Here is a 24,836-nt window from a genome sequence, read left to right as displayed (position 1 = left end):
CGTAAGATTGATGTAAACCACGAATTATGATAAATTCAATTACCCAACACCTAGACTTGTCGCGATATCTTTATGCACGACTTACATTTCTTCCTGCTAATTGTCAAATCACGCATGCCCAAATTTTGAAAATTCGAAAAATTTTCCACTTCCAAAGTTTTATGTGAGGAAAGTACAGCGCGTTTATTATCAGCCCGAGACGTAAGAGGGCTTGAACTGTCTGTTTGAATTATTCTAAACATGAAGTAAATACATGTATATACGGTAGATTTTTTAAAATGCAATTCACATGATATTTTTCAGTTTCTAGCGTGAATTCTGCCAATGACGTTGTTTTACTGATTACTCTATAGATAGAGTAGACGGATTCTAGTGCAACTTTACTGATTAGAACAGATCCTATTGTAATTGTATTGATCAGCCTGTATAAAATAGACGGATCCTAGTGTAATTTTATTGATTAATCTGTATAGAGTAGACGGATCCTATTGTAATTTTACTGATTAGTCTGTATAGAGTAGACGGATTCTAGTGTAATTTTACTGATTAGTCTGTATAGAGTAGACGGATTCTAGTGTAATTTTACTGATTAGTCTGTATAGAGTAGACGGATCTAGTGTAATTTTACTGATTAGTCTGTATAGAGTAGACGGATCTAGTGTAACCTTACTGATTAGTCTGTATAGAGTAGACGGATTCTAGTGTAATTTTACTGATTAGTTTGTATAGAGTAGACGGATCCTAGTGTAACTTTACTGATTAGTCTGTATAGAGTAGACGGATCTAGTGTAATTTTACTGATTAGTCTGTATAGAGTAGACGGATCTAGTGTAATTTTACTGATTAGTCTGTATAGAGTAGACGGATCCTAGTGTAACTTTACTGACTAGTCTGTAAAGAGTAGACGGATCTAGTGTAATTTTACTGACTAGTCTGTATAGAGTAGATGGGTCTAGTGTAATTTTACTGATTAGTCTGTAAAGAGTAGACGGATCTAGTGTAATTTTACTGATTATTCTGTATCGAGTAGACGGATCTTAGTGTAACTTTACTGATTAGTCTGTATCGAGTAGACGAATCCTAGTGTAACTTTACTGATTAGTCTGTATAGAGTAGACGAATCCTAGTGTAACTTTACTGATTAGTCTGTATAGAGTAGACGGATCCTAGTGTACTTTTACTGATTAATCTGTATAGAGTAGACGGATCTAATGTAATTTTACTGATTAGTCTGTATAGAGTAGACGGATCCTAGTGTAACCTTACTGATTAGTCTGTATAGAGTAGACGGATCTAGTGTACTTTTACTGATTAGTCTGTATAGAGTAGACGGATCTAATGTAATTTTACTGATTAGTCTGTATAGAGTAGACGGATCTAGTGTAATTGTATTGATCAGTCTGTATAGAGTAGACGGATCTTAGTGTAACTTTACTGATTAGTCTGTATAGAGTAGACGGATCTAGTGTAACCTTACTGATTAGTCTGTATAGAGTAGACGGATTCTAGTGTAATTTTACTGATTAGTCTGTATAGAGTAGATGGATCTAGTGTAATTTTACTGATTAGTCTGTATAGAGTAGATGGATCTAGTGTAATTTTACTGATTAGTCTGTATAGAGTAGATGGATCTAGTGTAATTTTACTGATTAGTCTGTATAGAGTAGATGGATCCTAGTGTACTTTTACTGATTAATCTGTATAGAGTAGACGGATCTAGTGTAACCTTACTGATTAGTCGATATAGAGTAGATGGATCTAGTGTAACTTTACTGATTTGTCTGTATAGAGTAGACGGATCTAGTGTAACCTTACTGATTAGTCTGTATAAAGTAGACGGATCCTAGTGTAATTTTACTGATTAGTCTGAATAGAGTAGACGGATTCTAGTGTAATTTTACTGATTAGTCTGAATAGAGTAGACGGATTCTAGTGTAATTTTACTGATTAGTCTGTATAGAGTAGACGGATTCTAGTGTAATTTTACTGATTAGTCTGTATAGAGTAGATGGATCTAGTGTAACTTTACTGATTAGTCTGTATAGAGTAGACGGATCTAGTGTAACCTTACTGATTAGTCTGTATAGAGTAGACGGATCTTAGTGTAACGTTACTGATTAGTCTGTATAAAGTAGACGGATTCTAGAGTAATTTTACTGATTAGTCTGAATAGAGTAGACGGATTCTAGTGTAATTTTACTGATTAGTCTGTATAGAGTAGACGGATCTAGTGTACTTTTACTGATTAGTCTATATAGAGTAGACGGATCTAGTGTAACTTTACTGATTAGTCTGCATAGAGTAGACGGATTCTAGTGTAATTTTACTGATTAGTCTGTATAGAGTAGACGGATCTAGTGTAATTTTACTGATTAGTCTGTATAGAGTAGATGGATCTAGTGTAACTTTACTGATTAGTCTGTATAGAGTAGACGGATCTAGTGTAACCTTACTGATTAGTCTGTATAGAGTAGACGGATCTTAGTGTAACTTTACTGATTAGTCTGCAGAGAGTAGACGGATTCTAGTGTAATTTTACTGATTAGTCTGAATAGAGTAGACGGATTCTAGTGTAACTTTACTGATTAGTCTGCATAGAGTAGACGGATTCTAGTGTAATTTTACTGATTAGTCTGAATAGAGTAGACGGATTCTAGTGTAATTTTACTGATTAGTCTGTATTGAGTAGACGGATCCTAGTGTAATTTTACAGATTATTCTGTATAGAGTAGACGGATCTAGTGTAACTTTACTGATTAGTCTGTATAGAGTAGACGGATCTAGTGTAATTTTACTGATTATTCTGTATAGAGTAGACAGATCCTAGTGTAATTTTACTGATTATTCTGTATACAGTAGACGGATACTGGTGTATGTTTGTTTTCGCTGTAACAAGAAATACCGTTACTGGATTATTATTGAATAAGATATGATAAAATGATAGCAAATATCTTCAAAGAAATCTCAGCAGTATAACATTAATATGCAAATACAACTTGCACCATTTCCAACTAATATATTTACACTCACTGAATCTTTTATCTTATTTTTCTTTTGAAATTGACATTGTTTTCATCATAGACAATGAACACATGCTTGTTGCAAACCAGTTCGATCCGGTTTTTAGTACCACCCGTCCGCGTAATCACTACCAAATATGGAGTGTCATCAAAGTCAAAGGGTGATTGACTGTTAAGTTTAAAGTTACGAAATAGTCAATGAAAGTACTTAAATCTAGTCTTAGTTTTTAAAATGCATAAAAACATAAATATAATCAATAAAATTTTATGGGTGATGAAAGTAGTAATCACTGCAGAAAAAATTACATGACCCGCTTTCTGCAATGCTAGCTACATGTACCTTCATCGCCCGATAAAACAACAAAGAAAGCATTTTATTGTTTAAGTATTAAAGGGAAATGTTTTACTTATGTAAGGAATATGTACATGGAGATAAATCAATTATTAAGATGAATAATATGACCAGTGAGTCTTTACCAGTGCAATGTTGAAGTAAGACAATGTGAGATTTTATCCCTTATTTTGTCCTCATTATACATTAATGATCTCGATATATTTTTACTAGAGAAAGTATTAGTTTTCCTTCAAAGTATCTCTTAATCAATTGAAGAGGAGTTAATTATATATCAAAGACTTTTAATTTGATTGTATGTAGATGATAGTCATTTTGGCAGAATCTGCTGAAGATTTACAACACGCGCTGAATGAATTTTTTATATACTGTACGCAGTGGAAATTGAATATTAATGTTCAAAAAACAAAAAATTTGATTTTCTCAAAGGGCCCTATGTTGAAAAAAAGTTTTTATTATAATGGAAGCATTATTGAGAATGTGAAAGAATTAGAATATATAGGCATTTGTATTTTCCAGGTCAGGTTCTTTTTGCAAAGCTAAAAATCATCTATGTGAACAAGACCAGAAAGCTGTGTATGGAGTTATAAGAAAAATCAGGCAATTTAATTTACCAGTTAAGATCCAACTTGACGTGTTTGACAAAATAATTTTACCAGTTTTAATTTACGGGTGTGAGATTTGGGGATATGAAAACTCATTGATTACAGAAGTTCTCCGTTTAAATATTTTGAAAAATATTTTATGTTTAAAAAGCTCCACTCCGTCATTTATTGTATATGACGAAACGGCACGTTTTCCTGTAAATATTAATGTGTATACAAGAATGATTTCTTATTGGGCCAAAATAACATCTAGTCAGAAAAGAAGATAGTAAAATCTATATACATAGTACTATAATGACACATTTAAAATTCATGGTTTGAAAGTATTCATAGAATTTTGAACTTATGTAGACTTTTCTAATATATGTATATGGTATAAACAAGGTATTGTGAACGAAAAATGGATAACAAACGCTGTAAAACAAAGTCTTATGGATCAGTTTGTCCAGACTTGGTCAAGTGATAATTTTAACTCTTCCAAGGGCACAGTATATAGAATTTTTATAACATGTTTTGGTCTGGAACCTTATCTTTAAAATCTAATCAAGAAACTCAGTAGCATCTTCATGAAATTTCGTACCATGAACTATCACCTCGCAGTGGAGACTGGCCAATGGTTTAGTATATCATATAACGAAAGATTATGTGTTTTATGCAATGAAACAAAAATTGCAAAGAATATTGTATTAGAGTGCAGTGCTTTATCCGGTGCATGAAAAGAATATCTACACAGAAAATATTGTACGAGAACAAATATAATAAATTTTATGAAATTAAGTCAACGAGTAATCTTAAAAACCTGTGCATGTTAATTTTAAAGATGTATGAATTAGTTTGTTCTCCTTAACACACAACTTCAAATGTTTTTACATATTCATGTATATATTTCACTTTATTTACATACCTATATACAATCCTCTAGCGTTAATTGTTAATTGTATTAATACATGAAATTTCTGTATTAAACATGTACCTCATGTACAATGTACCACTTCCATTGTGGTTTGAGCGAATAAAATGAATGACTGAGTACAGTGTGAACTATGTATTGAGTTTATCATCAAGACATCCGTTTTATTTTATTTTTTCTATTTAGACTGTACATGTATATGCTCCTTTCGCCTCAATCATTTTCATTTCAGCCCATGTCAAATAAAAACTCGGTAAACTAAAGCAAGAAACGTTTAATATTCTATCTCTTAAAAAGGTGTTTTCTTTAAGAATGACGTAGTATTTGTGGATTAAACAGCGACATAGATTGGCTAACACTGACGAAGAGACATATGTGTCATTACAGGGTCGGATTGGTCCACCGTATCTTTATTAGTACGCGTGACTTTCTGTTCCACCGTGACCAAAACCTGAAAAGATACACGTATTACGACTCTGTTAATTAAATATATACATGCGATATAAGCTTTCTTTGTATATCTACAATTCTGTCTGAAGCACAATCAATTATTCTGTATCAGAATTCTTTCACTGGACATGCATCACATATACTTTCTCTCTGAAACTGCGATTATATACATTTATCATCAGATAAAGGAAATAACAACGAAATATTCGTCGGGGGGAAAAGCGTTACCTTTCGGTCCAAATAAAGCTGCATAACACGGTCTATGGCAATATGGTTTTCCCTCTTTCTGGAACAAAAGAAAGCTTAATTGTAAGAAATAGAAGTGCATATGCGTATTTATATCATGAGCGAGTTTTGAAAAAGACCTGTTCAAAATACCATGTTTCCTCTTGATTTTTAGACTTCTATTGAGACAACATTTGCAAGAACAATTCTAATAATTTTTCTAAGCAGATTTGTAATGAATGGTAATACCAATTTAGGCAAAGAATATATATTTTCATGCATATTTGATGTACAATGTATGTATTGCATAAATTTGTAATCGATGTGGATTATCAATCATTTAATGATTCCTGACGTTGAATGATTGCGATTTACAACAAATTATGTCCTGTTTGACTAAAGCGGTCTCCTGTTCTGCAAGTCACTGACACTCTCATGATTTCCCCTTTATTCTGCAAGTCACTGACACTCTCATGATTTCCCCTTTTTTCTGCAAGTCACTGACACTCTCATGATTTCCCCTTTATTCTGCAAGTCACTGACACTCTCATGATTTCCCCTTTATTCTGCAAGTCACTGACACTCTCATGATTTCCCCTTTATTCTGCAAGTCACTGACACTCTCATGATTTCCCCTTTATTCTGCAAGTCACTGACACTCTCATGATTTCCCCTTTATTCACCAACATACTGCGTAGTGTTTTCTTATCCAAACTATCCTAGCACATTTTACAGAATGTAAGACCCAGTGGCAATCCCGCGCACCTGCGGGCAAACATAACCACGTTTGGGTGTTCCCCCTGGCCACATACATGTACTCACACAAAAATGATACTACATATACTTGGACAGGTGTGTAATAATAGTAATATTTTACTGTTTTTTACTGCGTTACCTCAGCATGGCTGCCTGAAGACAACGTTTTGCCGCATTTTGCACACTTCAGACATCCGCGATGCCAGTCCTTCCCAATGGAAGAAACTTTCTCGGCTGAAAAAAAATATGAATAAGAGGGATTATAAAGTACAAAAAAATGAAAACCTTTGAACCGTAGAAATTGTTTTCAACCGCCTCAAGAACTATTTATTATTTTGAACCAAACATTTATCTGACGTCGTCTTGAATGACATCTTCGGCAGTGTTCATTTCCTCTTTCCCGCGGTTTTGCCTCGACTTATTTCTCTTTTTTTGCAAATACTTCATTAAAATAGCATGTTGTCAGTGGGAAAATTACGCATTCAGATAAAGTGATAATCTTAGTATACTGCGTTTTTAAAGAAGTAGTCATATTTAATTCCATGATAACTCAATAATTCTGGACAGTCCCCTTAGCGTTATCAGCGTGATGTGTAACATTTTAATTCCTTTATCACTGGGTGGTTCTCATGTTATCGCCCCTTGATATGAATTTTATTAATTTATGTCAATTGTGACCTGCCACATGTAACCTACAATTTAAACACTGCGATGAAGTCCATAAAACAAAGATTTAAATATGTTATCTTCGCGTAGTTTTTATTCTTCTGAAAGTCAGCTGTCCAACCTAAATATATACCGAGAGGCGGATCCAGAATTTTGAAAATGGGCGACTGAAGAAAGAAAGACAAATTAGAGCGGTCCCTAAATCTTCTATGAAGATTAATTTCAAAATTTTGGTTGATCTAAAGGGCCAAGACAATTTTGTTTTGAAATAGTGGGATCAAGCCTCAAGGGACAAATTATAGGTATTCAAAAATTACTGTTGAAACTTTCATTTTCTATAATTCGGTATAATACAAATGTCAATAGGATAGGAGAGGGGTCAAAATCAATACAATTAATTCACCATTTTTTCCTGCAGCTTTTTCATACATGTATGAACAAAACTATATATCCCAATTTTCCGGACATTTTAAGCCTCAATAAATTAATTTCAAAACCAAACCAAACAGATGGATAGTCCCGCCGAGTTTTTCGTACTGACGCAATGCGCATGTCATTAATCAAAACGTTATCATCGTTGATATGGTGTGCATTCTACTTGTCGTCTGCATCGCATAAAAAGAGAAATAAATGATTTTAAAAGCATGCATGCGCAGTGATAAATGATAGAAGTGACTGCACAGGTCAGGGAGAATTTACCGTCAAACTACGTTAAAATAAACAGCGATTCTCCCACACATACACTATAAGGATGAAGACAAATGGTCAGGGCAAACGCCGAAAAATAACTCAATGAAATTGTCAGCTAGTTTAACGGAAATAACGACCAGTTTGAGACACTGCCTTTCGCATTTCTAATGTTTGAACTACATGTATGCGATATAGTTATGTGTACATGTAAATACCACGGCAAGGCTTAGGGTGGTTATAAAATGGGGAGGTGTGGTTTTTGTCTTGTAGTTTCTATTACAAGGTATACAAAGCCTTAGGCGAAAAAATAATCCGATTATGAAGACCAAGTTAAGCATTGCGATTGAAGAATAAACTCCCCCTTAATTTTCGTTCGCCGGGTATCAAATTAGATCTGAACATCCAACGCAGGTCAGGTTGCGCGTAACTTCGGTACTTGTCATTAGCTCTCGGAAAGACTGCCAGTTGTTAAAAAAAGCACCGTGGAATGTTCCTTTATTATAGTGTGTGCATGCATGGACGTTTTAAAAACCTAAATAAACCGAGCGTTGCTTGAACTCCAATCCGACCCTGAACAGTTTTTAATCAAGTCTAATAAAAACACAGCCTTTATTTGCTACACAAAAATTTCCGGTTGCCTGATCTGTACAAAATCTTTTCAAATACATGCAACTCTTTTGAATTATCATCTTTTAAAAAAAAAAAAATTATAAACCTTTATAAAGCACCAGATGCATGAACCATACAAATGGTTCCCCTCCAGTGGTTATTGATCACTTTATACTAATATATACATATTATGATTTACGACCACCTCGTACAGCGAGATATGACTCACTGAACAAATAAATCCACGCGATTCAGAACACGGGGGAAACGCCCATCATTGCAATATTTCACAGACTCTTCACCAAGTACATCTTCATATTTAATAAAGATATCTTATCGGGGTTTATAAATACATTATCAGCTTACAAAACACTTGCATTCTGTTGTGAATGCTATTTACATTTCATTCATCTTGAGATTCTCACGAGCACGATAACGCGTACTATACACGATGTAATGCTTAGTATATAATTGTAAATAAGGCATGAAGTGTAAACTTCCTTATATGGACAACGCGAAAATAAGAAAATCGATTGTCATCAATAAGCAAATAAAACAAATTCGCTACGAATGCGGTAATTACACCTACCGAAATACACTTCTTTGTTGCATGTAGGACACTTTGGCATGATTGCTTCTTTGAACAAAGTACCACCACAATCAGTCTCTGAATGTTTGGGCTGTGACTGTCAACTTCAAGTGCATAAATTTACGGAAGACGCAAACCAACATAAATTAATAAGTAATTTTATTGACTGCATGATGAAAAAGTTGTATTACTCAAAATTCAAGAAGGAAAGAAAATATTCTTTAAAAATTAGAGCCAAGACTTACCAGTATCATAGCCTCTACAGCCAAAGGATTATACACGAGTACCTTTCTAAAACTTACTGGTAAGACATATACGCTAGTATTAACGTTTTATAAACAATTTTTGCGCCTATATGGTAATTATATTTAGGAATCTTGGACCACAGACAGTTAAGTACTACGCAACGCCAGCCCGCGAATTTTGCTGACGAAAAAAATCCCACCCCGTTTTCTTTACAAAACACTGATCTCCAACTCAAGGAATGAATACAGTAGACCGTCTGAATTATTCAATCAGGTCCAAGTGGGTTTTTTAAAAAAAAAATTCGTTAAGGGGAAGATGTTAATACCATAATTTCATTGTCTGTACACGTGCGTCTGTGTTTTGTTTTCATTTCTTTGCAAACCGGTCGCGGTAGCTCAGAGGTAGAGCGTTCGCTTGGTAACTGGGAGGAAGAGAGTTCAAACCCCGCTCGTGTCCTGGCCGCGTCCAACCTATGACGTCAACATAGGTAGTGATTGCTCCTTCGCCAAACGCTCTGCATTTAGAAGTGAGAGTCACGGGTGTTTCGGGTATGACCTGAGGAACAAAGGTCCCGTGTCGCGACAGGCGTTGGTACGAAAAAGAAACCTCACTGCTACGACCTTGAGCGCTTTAGCATAAGTCTAAATTTGTTGTACTTCATCCACAGCTGGTAACGTCTCAATATGCGTGAAAAATTCTTGACGGGACGTAAAACAACAAATCAATATATGTTTGCTCTACAAATCTTTTAAGGAATTTTCACTCATACTGAGAGGTCACTAACTTTCGGTGAATCACGGCAAGTTTATACGCTTAACACTGAGGACCATAGCAGTGAGGGTTCTATAACGTTTTAACACCCGATGTCTGTTATTGAGTTCATATTCAGGGGGGGGGGGGGGGGGGGGGGGGCTTCGCGATTCACACTTCATAATACCGAGCTTTTTAACGAAGGAGCAATTATTTCCTATACTCTCAGTCTTATGTTTGACGTGACCACGGCACAAGCGGGGTTCGAACTCACGACCTTTTGGACCTTCCATTTGAAACTGTGACGAGGTGGTATACCTCCTTATTTTAAAGTATACCTTGCATGTTTCGTCATCTTGCCTGCAAAAGCCTCCATACTTTTAACAACAATTCATTCAATATTCGTTTACTCACTTTTGCACACGTTACTTTCACGGCCTCGCCCTATACATATATTGAAATTCCTCATACGGCGAGGAAATTTACCTGTATTACAACCATGAAAGAGGGATTTTGAACCCGATTCCTTTTAAACATGTTTGTAAAAGCTAACGCTAATTCATTCAAGATATGCGACGTTCTTCATACATACAAAATAATTAAAATTGTCAATGTATTTCTAGTCAGAACGTTATCCGGAGTTTTATAAATACCCAGTCCCCTAAACCTACAACTGTCCTGTGATATCATTCTTATTTATCTCAGAACTCAAATATTACACCTTTACACTTACAATCATGGGTAATAAATTACTTATCGAAGGGATGACATATAATTTAAAAAAGGTTCAGTGGAATAAATACATTACATCGAAGCATTTTGTTCCTACATATAAAAACACCTGTTATGAAAACTTGGGTTTTCAATCTGGTTGTTGGTTGTTCGTGTCGTTAGTCATCATATATATAAATCTGTTTTGAAAACGTAGGTGTTTTATGGTATGTTACATTTGATAATGACTTATAATTTGTGTTCCGTGTTAAATGGCAATAAAAAAAATTTAAAATGCACATATAACTCAGGTAAATCAGGCAATTATATTTGAAATATCAACCTGTAAAAGAATAAATTTAATAATTACCTCCCGGATTGATATGAGAGATCTGTAAAGACACTCTGGGTACCCACTGTAACATTCGTCTTTCCACTACCCATGCGCATCCAAATATTTGTCAACCTCATATACCCCCCCCCCCCCCCCCCCCCCTCCAGCGTGAATGTTTCATACTTTTCAACGATAGCCTTAAATCAGAATATGGATAATTACAAGCGGTAGACCTAGTGCAGCTTGCCAAGAAAGAGGACTTTTAATCCATTTAAGCTTTATACATATTATATTAAAATATGGTTTAAAAATTAAATCTTACTAGTTTGTATTTGTCTGGCTCCGAAGTTTGTAGTTCGCCATCTTTTTGCTCTGGTTTGTTTTGATGCTTTTCGATTTGTCATCTAAAAGCGTTGCATTATTTTCGTGATTTTGTCTTCATTTGGCTCTGCAGGTACTTTGATGTAGAATTGATGTAGAATTGTGTTAGCTGACCCCCCCCCCCTCCCCGAATCCTGTGTTGAAGATTTCTTTCATCACGTGTTAAATCATAAGTGACAGTTTACAATCTCAGTCACTCTTACATGCATGTTTTTGTTCAGATATCGGATAAAAGCAAAGACGAGCTACGGTGAGCAGAGAGTTGGGTAATAGAAGCTTGTAAACATATACATTATGTAAATAGTCTTAGAACTTAAAAGTAAGAACCTCATATAGTGTCTTTAAATAAGCATGCATAATTTTTCAAAAGCATGAAATATCAGTATTTTCGTTTTCAGGTTTAATTTATATTGACGACGACAACTAGTCTGACCACGCGGGTAACAGAGTGATTTTCATGTAAATATTTATTTTCTATTGTTATATTAATCTGTAGAACCGGAATTCTTAATGTGATAGATGATTACAAAACCCATTGCTCATACACGTTGACCCTTAATGAGGCTATTCGGAACCAAGCAAAGAAAAAACTGGACAAATGAATTCAAAGAGCATTGCCCCCCTCTACCTCAATTGGTTTTAAACAATATAAATTGTATTGTATTGTTTATTACCAAGAACCACACAGTTCATAAGTTTAACTTTTTAACATAGAAATATACATAAAGTAAATACAATGCAGGTTAGGTAAAGGGACATAATTCAATGTATAGATAGTAACAGCGTCGGAAATTCACGGCTGATTTTGTTTTTTACTCATGAGTAGAAAACGTGATTCCGACGATGAGATAAGTGATATCTATGCGATAGGATTATCATTTGTAATATAAAATATATGGTAAAATTAAGGATAAGCTTGGCCCATGTATGCATCTAATTAATCATTCAAAACTAACACTGTACCCAATGGTCATCACGTGTTGATATTTTCTCCTCATTCTCAGGAAAAGAATTATTGTAAAAACCCAAACTTCAAAGATGTTCTAATGGAGAGCGACCCCCCCCCCCCCTGTTCATTGCTTTTACTACTGAGACTGCTGGTATATTGTTTAACGTCCCAATCGAAAATCTTCCACTAATACGGATACGTCACCACTGCCGGTGAAGGGCTGCAAAATTTTGGCCTATACTCGGCGCTTACGGCGCCTTTGAGCAGGGATGGATTTTTTTTTTATCGTGCCACACCTGCTGTGACACTGGGCCTCGGTTTTTGCAGTCTCATCCGAAGGACCGCCCCATGTAGTTGCCTCTTACGACAAGCAAGGAATACTGGGGACTTATTACATGTATAACCCATTAGAGAATAATACATTAGAGAAGCAAAGGAGACGAAGCTTATCAATAACACGCCGATCAACTTTGTAACAAAATGAAAATACACATGTATTCCACTTAATACAGCGAACGAATTTTTTTATTATTTTTCCTCACAATTAAATACAACATTTATCCTGGTTTTACACATTAACTTGTTCTAAACAATCAGGATTACAATGTGACTGGTCTATATTTTAATTTGAAATAGATAAATGAATTTACTTTTCAAATTCAAGCATTTTCCCCTTTTGCTTGAACGACTTCATCTTGTACAGGAGGCGGAGTTTGCTGAACTTCCTGTACGGGAAGCGGAGTTTGATGAACTTCCGGTTTGTTCGTGCTGTTGCAGCTCATCAGAACAGGACATTGACTCAACTGGGAGTTAGTCACTTCTACCTGTACTTGGTAACCTGTCTTTCTCCTTTTCCTTTCATAGTTTATGACTAATCATATTAATTAACATAATACAGTTACACGATAAAAAAAAAAATACCAGTATACCTAAAAACAAAAGCCACGGATTTTAGATTGAATATACATAACACAAGACGCCCCCTACCAAGTAATACACAAAATTAATAATGCTTAAATAGATTTAAAGCGTTGAAAAACTACATATTGTTTTTCGTAGGACTGTGACTTTTTATAAAGAGAATTTGCCCTAATTACATAGCTCTTCATCCCTCTAAGTGTAAAGGTAGTTTATATATATATTCTTAACCTTTTCTTTTCTTTGTACTGTTTCTATTCTACTCTACATATAAAATACTAGTAATATTGGTGAGGTTTACATTGTAGGAAATAAAGTATGAATGAAATTATTATATTTTGTTTTGCTTTATTCAGTATCTTATCATGTATAAAGCATAAATGGATTAAACAGTAACACAGGCTTTACAATTCATATTCACAAGTTCAAAGTCACAATATACATGAAACTATAGCAGAGAAATTTAACAAAAATTCTTCATTATTGACGACAAGTTGGTTTTTTCTTTCTTTCTTGTTTTTTTTTTATTTTATTTTTTTACTTTAAGCTAGTATTTATAAATTCTGAAAATATCTCATATAAACCACTTAACATAATTTATCAAAATTTATTAAAATGTAACCTTTGTATTTTAATTGTACCATGCCATATTCAGATGTACCGCAAAAAGTGCAATCCTAAAACGGGGGCAGGGATCTCCAACACTGACCAATTCCGATTGATTGAACTGGGTAAAAATGGTTGCATTCAATTGAAATACAAGTCGACAATATGGTATTTATTTCATTAGTTTATTTAAGTTTGATTAATAAGTAATAAGAGACAGACAGTGAATATAAGATATTTGATAACTTTACACGCGCTTTACAATTCTAACCGCGTTCCGTTCTAATGCAGTGTACTTGAGGATGATGTACCAGTTCTATGTGTTTAGATGAAGTTCAATGCTTAATGCCGAGCGTTGAAGAATGATCGTTTTTATCAATAAAGTCATAGAAATATTTCATCGTAAAGGTCGTATAATTAGTAAATGATTTGACATGTGGTTTCTTAAATTTTTTAACAATGAGTTCCGTCAAACAGATACTTTTTTTTATATCCTTCATGGAAACTCGTTCTGGAGTTATGCGACTTTGACCGTAAAACGCTTAGAAATATAAATCGCAAGTCTGCGGCTGCAGATCTTAGACATGTATTGGTACATCAGTTTGTCGCAATACTCTATGAAATCACCTGTTATACTTAACCATGATAAAAAATTCTGTACCAGACCCCCCCCCCCAAAAAAAAACCCCTTGTGTTTTCTATTACAGTTGTCATTGTTTTTCACTGAATAACAAATCCTCGTGCTGTTCGTCTGTGTGTTTGTCACACTTTCTTGTCATTTTACAAGGTGACCTATACTTTTCTTTGCACATTTTGAAAGACCATATTAATATAAATATTTACACCAAGAGCTTTTTTTAGATACTACATTTTAATTGACGTTGTATGTCAGAAATGCGTTTTACTCGTATAGGCACTAATGTGAATTTATTTGTAGTATTTTTCTTGATCGACTCCTGGAAAACAAACAATCTATTTAAATTGTGGAACTCAACGCTATGGAGAAACTCATGGTCGGTTCGTGACCCGCACTATAGGCCCGGTCAACGTTCTTAAAATTGGAAATACCCCATATATGAAGTGATACTACATGTGTAAAATGTATACAATAATTTCACGATACATGTTAATTGTAGCTGAGTACTTAATAAAAAAGTTTATATGCAACATATACACTGTAGGTGTCGCTATGATTCCTAGCATATAGATGGGTGCAAATACGAAACTAAGACATGTGGTCAGTTGTTGAAGAAATTCAAGTGAAAACATGCATGGTCAAGCAAAAGGTCTGTAGCTGAGAGGGAAGGTAGATGACCCCATATGAAAGATAGATTTTTAAGAAGGACAGGGTTCTTGATTGTGCACAGTGTCTAAATCCCCTCGCTCGGTACTGTGATGGTGTGTGGGTGGTGCGGATTAACCCAAATGAGAGAAAATCAAAGCGAAAAGGGGACACCTGGTCAAAGCATGATTTGTGCACCAGCATCAGTATGTATAGATTACATGCAATTTAGGGTCATAATTCATTAACTACACTAATAAGAAATACAAGTATTGACATAAAAGGGAAATATGATTTTTCAGTAGTCTATCATAATCTGACTTTGATGTATACCCCCTAACCATATGTTTCAGAACAAAAAAGAAAACTGTCCCCTGCCACCTTACTTTCTTTCGCCGATTTTCGTTCTGTCAGTATTCGTTCGTCGTTCGATTCGATTCGATTCTTTCACTTTTGTTCACTTTCGTTCATCGTTTGCTCAAAATTTCATTATCATAATGTAGTTTGTGATTGCTTAAAGATTTTCATCCCTGATCGTTATCTTGATGAAATGACCTTGGTTTCAGGTCGTGACTCAACTTTTCATAAATAAATACTAGCTTTTAGGTTTACTTTGGTTAGAGTCTGGCATAAAATCTCCATTGATTTTGACTAAATGACTATGTATCATTGTATTATCACAAAAAAAACCCACATTTCTATTATGAATACGGAATATCGGAACCATTATTTCGTCTCCGATTCCGTCGTGGTCTTAATATTTAGTTTGTCCAACGAGATCACGTTTTCTGCGTTAACTTGGGTAACTTTTCAGTTAACAAGCACGTGTTACTTATTTACAGGCTTTCAAGCGGGCCCTTATTTTTCTACAACAGCCCTATTTTCCTTATTTGAGCTTTAGAATCCTAAAAAAGCCCTAATTTTTTGTTGAAATTCCTACATTTTCAAATTTTGAAAGTTTGAAATAAATTTGACATAAAGTAAGTGTTGAAATTTATTAAATTTAGTCTTAGTATACTTTCAGAAAATGAATATGTTGATGAAATGTACATCTTAGAAGACATCTTGATGGTTATCAGCTATATTCATCATTGATTGTGAGCCATGGGAGTCCACCTGAATTATATCATGGTTTGTGCTGAATGCCGAATATGGCTGTTGATGACCACTGGTATGATCTTCTGAGTGGGTAATTAGTTTTTGTGTTATTGCTCTTGCAAATGGTGAGTAAAACATTTTTTCTTTTCTATTGATTTGTAAATTTAACCCTTATTTTTGTCTAAAAAGCCCTTAAAAATCCTTAAAAAAAAGGCCTTTATTTTTTGATAATTTTGCCCTAAAATTGACCCTTATTTTTATTTTATTTTTTTTTTTTTTTTACAAAATGTCACTTGAAAGCCTGTATTTACTATCGGATATAGTGAGTTCAGGAACATTTTAGCGTCGTTTTTGAAAGTTGAGGGGTGGGGAACAATCGGAGAAAAATGGTGCCGTTATATTTTTATGAAAATCCTAGTTTGCAAGAAAATCAGTTCTGCCCAAACCCCTAAATCGTAAAGAGGGATGGGGTATCCTTCAGTACATGTATGAGTCAATTCATCAACCCAACCTTGCATTTCCACTACCATTAACCGCTACTATGTCAAGTGATAAATCGATTCTTTGCATGTACCCAAAACCAATGTTGTATGTGATAATTTAACGCGATGTCAAGAAACCGGAGTATAAATTGTATAAATTGTGATTAATTATATCACTTTATAGCGGTCGGTTGTTTTAACGACTCGAGGAAATCTCATACAATAAATATTTACATACGTGCATACCGTTTAGGACATACTTTTTCTTTTGTTTTATCTTCGCAACAAAATTTCAGAAATATAATTCAATAACATAAACTCATGTTTTGGTACTAGGTCATAATCTTCAAACCAGGTAGATATTTTTGTATCAGAAATGAGCCATGTTTAGCCATCACAAGAGTTGCCTAAGTGACGCATAATTTTTGTAACTTCTTTTTCTGAAGAGTTCCGAAATATCCCGTTTTCGATGAAAGATGAGCTAAACGTGAAGGGGAGACCTTGACATGTCAGAAAGGATAGAGAGTATCGGGAGACAAAAATGCTGTCCGTTGGTTGGTTGACATGGTTGTATATTGTTTAACGGGACGTTCGAGAATTTTCCACTCATATGGAGACGGCACCATTGCCGGAGAATGGCTGCAAAATTTAGTCATATGCTCGGCGCTTTGGCATTTGAGCAGGGAGGGATCTTTACCGTGCCACACCTGCTGTGACACGGGGCCTCGGTTTTTTCCGAAGAGTCGCCTCTTATGACAAGCAAGTGGTACTGAGGAAATGCTGTCCGTCTATCCTATTGTGTCTAGCAGGTGGTGAAAACATACTGGTTCCTGCTGACGATTGGTTGTGTATGGTTTTACGCCGTTTGAGCAATATTTCAGCCATTTTATGGCAGTTAACTAATTGAAAACTGTTTGTTTGTGATTGTAGGAGTTTCCCTGACAATTTCCTAGACGGGGGGGGGGGGGGGGGGGGGGGGGGGGGATTGAGTCTACTCTTTTTCGAAAATTTTGCGTGCCAAGGGGGTTGTGATCTTTGGAACGTGGCTCCAGCTGGCGAAGCTTGCAACAACATAGTGTTTATTTTATAAGGCTTATTATTACAACTGTATTTTAGAAGACATTGGCTTTAATTCCACATATAGTAATCCAAATTACTGGTATATTCACAATTCCCTTTCAAAAGAAGAAATTCTTCAAAAATGGCTTTTCAGTTTAAGCACATCTGATACCCCAGTCAAAGGGACGAGTAAATTTGAGTTACTGTACCTATACCAGATTCCAAATCCTCACATATAATTCATGAAAATGCATTGCAGGATCCAGTAAATGTTTGACTACGTCTCTATCTTTAATGCCTACGAAAATAATAACTGCTGTGAAGGAGAGACGAGAACACACGGGTGACCGGGAGGTCGCGAGTTCAAGCTCCATTCGGGTCATGGCCACGTTAAACCTAAGACGTTAAAATGGGTACCGATTGCTTCTTCGCCAAACGCTCAGCATTCAGAAGTGAGCATCACGGGTCTTCCGGATATCACCTTAACAACGGAGGTCCCGTGTCGCGACAGGCGTTGGCACGTTTAAGAACCCACACTGTTACGACCCTGAGAGCTAATCATAGGTTTAAATTCGGGATTTAATAAATATTTGAAGGTATGTTTGGGCACACGTATAGTAGGAAAATGTGTTAATAATTTTTTGATATTAAATTTATGAGACGGCGAGGCAAGGATATGGCGATATAAGGTCTCAGCCGTGTGCATGTTTTTGTGCTGTAAGTCGAAGGATTTTACAAGGGGTGGATATGTAGCTCTCTGATCTGTCCCGATATTTTTTCAGAGAGCTACAGTTCTGCAGCTATATACAAAGGTGATGGAGTTTCTCGTTGACAAAATTCGTGTTGTCTTCGGAGACCAGGTCTCCCAACAGTCTGTTGGAATTCCCATGGGCTCAAATTGTACATCTCTCTTAGTGGTCCTGTTTTTCGTATTCATATGAAGCAGCATTTTTTCAACAACTTAAATTCTACATATATATGCATGTAAAAAGGGAATCTCTTGGTGTGGCCTTCAACTCAACATTTAGAAAAATCGACGATCTTTTATCTATTAACAACATTTAAAAGTCTATTCGATATATTCCAATGAACTCGAATAAGTAACACCACAGAGTCTTCCATATCTGTTTCATATTTAAATGATTTACTGTACATATTTGTCATTATCAAACTAACAACTCAATTTTATGTTAATTAATTGGATGTCTTCAGCTTCTCCAACATCTATTTCAAATATTTGTGTAGCAACATCCCATCTTCCAACTGATTCGAGAAGTGAGAGAATGTTCTGCGTATGACCAATATTTAAACCAAGGCAGGCTACTTACAAATAAGCTGACATTATCGTTGTTCCAACAGTCTTGTTTAAAATCAGCCTTCCGCAAATTAATGATCTTATTTGCGAATGCTGCCTGTCATTTGGTCGATTGTTGTCTTGACGTGTTTCATACAAATTGTTAGGCTGTTAGTTATGAAGATTATAACAACGGACTATTCTAGGCAGAGTGCCCACAGCAGCTGTGACTGGTCAACAGGCATTGCGTACTCCTCCTAGACACCCGGTCCAACCTCTGGTGTTCCCAGGGGTCCATGTTTGCCCTGTCCTACACTTTCGATGGGTGATATCAATCACTATTCGTCATGTTCACCTTTGTGTTTTAAAAGAATTTTCATTAAAATGTTACTTGACCATCATAACCAACAAAATATACAGTGCATGTCTTTGTTTAATGATTAACTGCCTTCGAATAAAATATGAAAGCTTTTTGTTGAAATCTGTTAGAGATATTGAATCCCAACAAAAGTGACGATCTACAAACAGACCGCCAGACGCGGGACCATTATGTATGGATGTCTTCCTTAAGTAGACTACCACCATTATGTATGGACGTCTTCCTTTAGTAAACCACCACCATTCCGTAGATTATGAAAGCTGTCTCTGTATTCTAACGTCATAAGCTAGGATGTTATCTTGAAATGTACGCCATGTAGCAAGATGTTCCGCTCTGTTGAGCCCGCGTTATCGACTGGTTGATAAAGGTTCACACATGCGATTAAGCATCATTTGTACATGTTATAAACTTGTAAATGTAAATCGTTTTCGATAATAACTATGGATGATTAATAATCATGGCTATCAAGGCCAATGCCAGTTCCAAAAGCAAAAAATGACATCCAATGTGACATAAAATTATATCTATTAAAACCACCAAATTAATTACTGCCAAACATTTTACCTGGAAAAATACTAATAATCGTGTACAATGTGAAGGTCTCCATATATACATGTACACGTGGTTAAAGTAAGACTTTCCTGAAGTGCGTCTTCACATGTCTACATATGTCAGTGAACTGAAACGTGAAGCTGGTGACCTAGAACCAATCTGATTAATATCAATTCCATTGATCCGCTCACGTAGATCGCTACACGACGATCTGAAGTAACCCAATAGAGGGTCTCGTCCGCATGACCTTTCGTTAAACCAATCAAATACACGATGTCAAATTTCTGTCAGCGATGCTCTTGTGTCAGTCTACATAAGTTAAAGATGACTGTGCCTATGATCGGAGGCTGCACACCTTTCAATACATGCAATGTAAATAATATCTGCATTCTCGGCGGGTTTTGTTTTATTCGCCTGTTAAAAATACCGATGGAGAGGAAACAATAAAAAAATCTTGGATAGTCTAGAAAATTCAAATTGACCGACAAAAGAAAACAGTTGATTAGCAGCGCTGTAAACCTCGACATCATTGAAAATACCGATACAGGTATGTGCCAGAAATGTTTAAGTCGGTACAAAAGATTTAAGAATCCTTAGAACTAAAAGACAACTATTCAAATCGTACCCATCACTATTCATACATGAATCGTAATTAAAATTTGGTTGTATATTTATCTCGTGCGTTTTGTTGTTTGTGTGAATCGAATAAATTAGGCATTATTGCAAAAGTTTTGAAGATCCTTATGCGAGTACATACAGTTTGATAGTGTGCAACAAACTTCGAGGGAGAGATTACTGTGACTTGTTTACGAATTAACTGGGATGTCATTATCTGTATGATGCAATCTGATTGGCTGATGGTTCTCGTTAATATTTCAAACGAAAGGTGACCCTCTATTGGGTTACTTTAGATCCTTGTGTAGCGATCTATGTGAGCGGATCAAATGATCTTAATTTAAACAGATTGATCTAGAACGTTCTAGTTCAACAAGGATTTTAACTTTATAATGGTTTTTACATTTTATTCTAAAATTGATAAGTTCTTCGATACATCAGGCTAAATATTTTGATCTTTGTTACATATCTTAATGTATATGTGATTTCATCCATGACGATATTTTTGCGTGTTAGGTTTTCTTGCTTTCAAAGCACTTGTCACTGAAAGTAATTAATGTCACCAAACCATGCAGGTCTCATCTTAGGTTGATGACTTTTATTGTCTTTAAAATTTGCAACGGAGTTCATTTAGTAAACATCAGTATCATATATTATATAAAGATTACCTGTGTTTAGTGCTTGCGCTTTGACGTGCACAGTTACACGTAAACCTAGTACATGGATTCGTCTTTTTCTGATCAATCAAGGAAACCGTTTTATGTGCGTGCATTTGGCCAGGTACGCTGTCTAGATGTGTACTCTTATCCAGGCATTTCCAATTATTTGCCGAATTGATGATGTCCTGTGTTATGATATGTACTCTTAGACAACTGCCATATTGTATATATTGATTTTTTTTTCAAAATATCTGTTGATGTGTTTCATTTATGTCTTCGTTGTATTTCCATATGTGATGTGCGCATGCGGAGTTCGATACAAACTTGTGTTATGTCGTTCATAATTGCTCCGCCTGTTCCCACCTCTGGTGTTTTCGGATCCCGTGTTTCCATTACTCTTAATTTTGCTTTCTTTGTAGATATTTAAGAGATTGGTCACTGTTTATTATCTTCACTCTTTGCACAGGAAGGTGCCTGCTCTGATAATACCAACATGGTGAATACCAACATGGTGGGTGCGGTAGAAATGTGTTTCTAGAATCTGACACATCGCGTATTATGCTTCAAAGTTGTGAGTATATGATTTTTTTTAAAATAATCATTTCCACTATAAGTGTGGCTCTATGTAAAGTATCCCACTCCCGGAGTTGAATGAACTTCCTGCAACAGGCAAATATGAGTGCTCTAAACAATTCAAACTCACAATTACTACCGGAAATAAACCTTTTATTGGAAATGTGTCGGAAAACTATACATCTCGGCCGCGGGAAGTGGAAATCTACATGATTGCAAGAAATACAACGAAACCACCGAACGAAATTCAGACGGCGAAGTAGCATAAACTACAGATTCTTGATACAGTGGTTGATAACGCCTTTCGGACTGAAAGTCTCCTGTGTTCTTAAATCTAATCTGGCGATACAATAAAAAATGACAGGAAAAAACAAACTAATACATGTAACTTCCTTCAACTATTTGCAGCATTGCACATCAAGAGTGACAACAATAGCCATCCGAACTCTGTGGAAGAGAAACTAACTACAGCTCTTGGTAATAACGAACAGTGATCAATCTCATAAATCCCATAAAGAATATACATCTTGTAGAATTAAGAGTAGGCCAAACACGAACCCCTCGACAAACTAGAGGTGGGATCAGATGTCCAGAAGGAGTAACCATCCCCTGTTGGCTACACCACCGAGAACCCTACATCTTGGTCAAGTAAACGGAGTAATTCGTAGTCAAAATCGGTGTTTAAAAAACGGACTAACAATTGGTATAAAAAGTGAGACAACATTGCAAAGTCAGACAACATTGCAATTGAGATCATTATAATGACCACAGAATTTTCGAAATGAAATGAAACTTTTGAAAGCCCTGTAACATTAATTTATTTCTCAGAAGCTTATCGAATCAGTTGTGAGACAAAAACATCATATCAGGTAATAATAGAATATTGCTACACAAATATGAGAGAAGCTGAGATCATTCCATTTGTCATAAGGTGGAGTTGTCCGTTTGCCGTTTACATCTATTTTCAATAAAATATTCAAATATGATGCAGATATGGAAGACTGTGGTGTCTTTTATATCGAATTCACTGGGATATAATTATTGAATCAGCATATGAATGAAAATGAATATTGTTTATGGATAAAACATCGTCGATTTCTCTAAATGTTGAGTTGAAGGCAGCAAGAAATTTTTCTTCTCATGTAGAAGCTTTTAAATAAATTCTGCTTTGTAAGAATATATGCTCGGCGCTTACAGCCATTGAGCAGTAAGGGTTCTTTAGCGTGCCACACCTTCTGTGACACGGGTCATCCGTTTATAAGGTCATTTCCTAGGACCCGTGACATTCACACCTGATGTCGAGCGTTTGGCGATGGAACTGTCACTACCTGTTTTAACGACTTAGGTGTGTCGCGGCCGGGATTCGAACCCCGTGTTTGCCCAACTATCTATTTTGTATTGCTTATAGGAGTTGTGAGATTGATCACTGTTCTTTATCTTCACTTTTCATTGTATCAGTGTACATATGCATTAAATGTTTGTCAAGGAAATGTTTCAAAAGATATTGAGCGGACAGTATCTTCCTAAGTCCAGAGTGGATTAACCTTTGACCTGAAAAATGATAGGGATCCTCTTCTACTCATAACCAACCCACATATGATATATCATTACGATCAAGTGAAAGCTTCTCAAGATATTGAGCGGACAACATGTGGTCTACTGACCGACTGGTGCAAAGCAATATGCCCCTCTTCTTTGAAAGGGGGTGGAGGGCATATATTAACATTCGCCTTGTTTTTGTATCATCCAACTGCATAGAAATACAACCGTTAGACCTGGAAATTAACTTGCTCTACAAATAACACGAATGTCCAGTTTAAGGATATTTAATAACAAAAAAATGGATGTCAATACAACCTATCATTTGGTCAAATGCTGTCTGACGTGTTTCATACAGATTGTTAGACCGTTCTTGGCACACTGATTTTGAATACGGATAACTCCGTTTGCCTGATCGGGATATGGGGCTCGCGGCGGATGTGACCGGTCGACAGGGGATGTTTACTCCTTCTGGGCACCTGATTTGATCCCATCAGAGGTCCTTGTTTGCCCAACTCTATATTTTGTATAGCTTATAGGAGTTATGAGATTGATCACTCTTCGTTGTCTTCACTTTTCATGCATAGGTTGTATTGAGATTTGAAAATCCTTTGGGAAGCCACTCCATACTCGGTGGGTTATAAAGGCAGGTGAATTAAAACCTTGGGCAATGGCCAGTATCAGGTGATATTCTGATTATCTTAGTTTGTGAAACGATTAAAGTAAAGCAGTGAGGTTTGGAGAAAGCTAATTTATATAATTACAGTTGCACTTCTAATCTAATAATGCATAATTACATGTTAATACATGCGTTGTGTCAATGTTTAATCTTTTAAAACAGAAGAAAGAGTAATATTTTTCTTGCATTGTCGCCAAAATAATACGATGGATTTTATTTGAAGTCTAACTTATATCATAAAAAATAACATTAAATAAAGAATTAAAAACTTTATAAATGATTGTAATAGAATATTCAAATCAATTTTCTACTTGTTACAAGAAATTACATTGATACAATTTTATTCTACCATTCGTGTATATATACATGTAATTCCATAAATAATATACTGTAAACGTATTATATTTGGCGTGTACGATATTTGGCGGAAATCGTTTTTTCAACAAGTTAGCGTAGATTTGATTTAGCGCATTCCTGAATTACTTTAAACATCTAGATTTACGGATGGCATTTAGCGATGTACTTGATTTAGCGGAGGCTGCGTTCCGCCAAAGGCGCTAAATAGAATACACAGCCAAATGTAATACATTTACAGTAATTTGTAATATAAATGAACGCGAACTTTAGAATCCGCAAGGATAGATACTTGCAATTTTACGCAGATATCAATTCTTCGTTTCTACAGAAACCATTGCAAACATAAATTTAAAACTATGCATTTATGTCTTCTTTTCCCCAACTGAAATTGGTATTTAAAAAACGCATTAGTTTTAGCGTAAAAATCAGACGGCATCATTTGATATTAGGATCATTCTGTGTATGGAGAACGATTGATTACCCAGTAATGAGTCTGACAGA

The 24,836-nt window shown here is 35.5% G+C and overlaps 1 protein-coding gene across 2 annotated transcripts; it reads right to left on the bottom strand.

The window, feature by feature from the left end:
- Nucleotides 1-5,146: 5,146 nt before the first annotated feature.
- On the bottom strand, nucleotides 5,147-9,032 carry LOC125671767 (cysteine-rich protein 1-like). 2 transcript variants are annotated; one of them, XM_048907655.1, is made up of 4 exons: nucleotides 8,873-9,032; nucleotides 6,458-6,552; nucleotides 5,566-5,623; nucleotides 5,147-5,338 (listed from the first exon to the last, which is right to left on the bottom strand). In XM_048907655.1, the coding sequence occupies exons 1-4, from the start codon at nucleotides 8,910-8,912 to the stop codon at nucleotides 5,301-5,303; spliced, it is 231 nt and encodes a 76-aa protein (XP_048763612.1). In that variant the 5' UTR covers nucleotides 8,913-9,032; the 3' UTR covers nucleotides 5,147-5,300. The 2 variants fall into 2 exon arrangements, with proteins under 2 accessions (XP_048763612.1, XP_056017228.1); XM_056161253.1 differs by having other exon boundaries at nucleotides 5,147-5,623.
- Between the last annotated feature and the right edge of the window lie 15,804 nt (nucleotides 9,033-24,836).

The sequence above is a fragment of the Ostrea edulis genome, chromosome 4 (assembly GCF_947568905.1).
Source record: "Ostrea edulis chromosome 4, xbOstEdul1.1, whole genome shotgun sequence".
Taxonomy (NCBI): Eukaryota; Metazoa; Mollusca; class Bivalvia; order Ostreida; family Ostreidae; genus Ostrea; species Ostrea edulis.
Note: the sequence above shows the minus strand (reverse complement) of the source record. Positions and strands in the feature narration are given on the sequence as shown.

Bases quoted from the DNA above. Each gene is read 5' to 3' on its own strand.
- LOC125671767 (XM_056161253.1), bottom strand. From the start codon at position 8,912: ATGCCAAAGTGTCCTACATGCAACAAAGAAGTGTATTTCG. The intron at 6,553-8,872 runs GTAGGTGTAATT...ATTTTTTTTCAG, and splicing joins CAACAAAGAAGTGTATTTCG to CCGAGAAAGTTTCTTCCATT. The intron at 5,624-6,457 runs GTAACGCAGTAA...CTTTTGTTCCAG, and splicing joins CTTCAGGCAGCCATGCTGAG to AAAGAGGGAAAACCATATTG.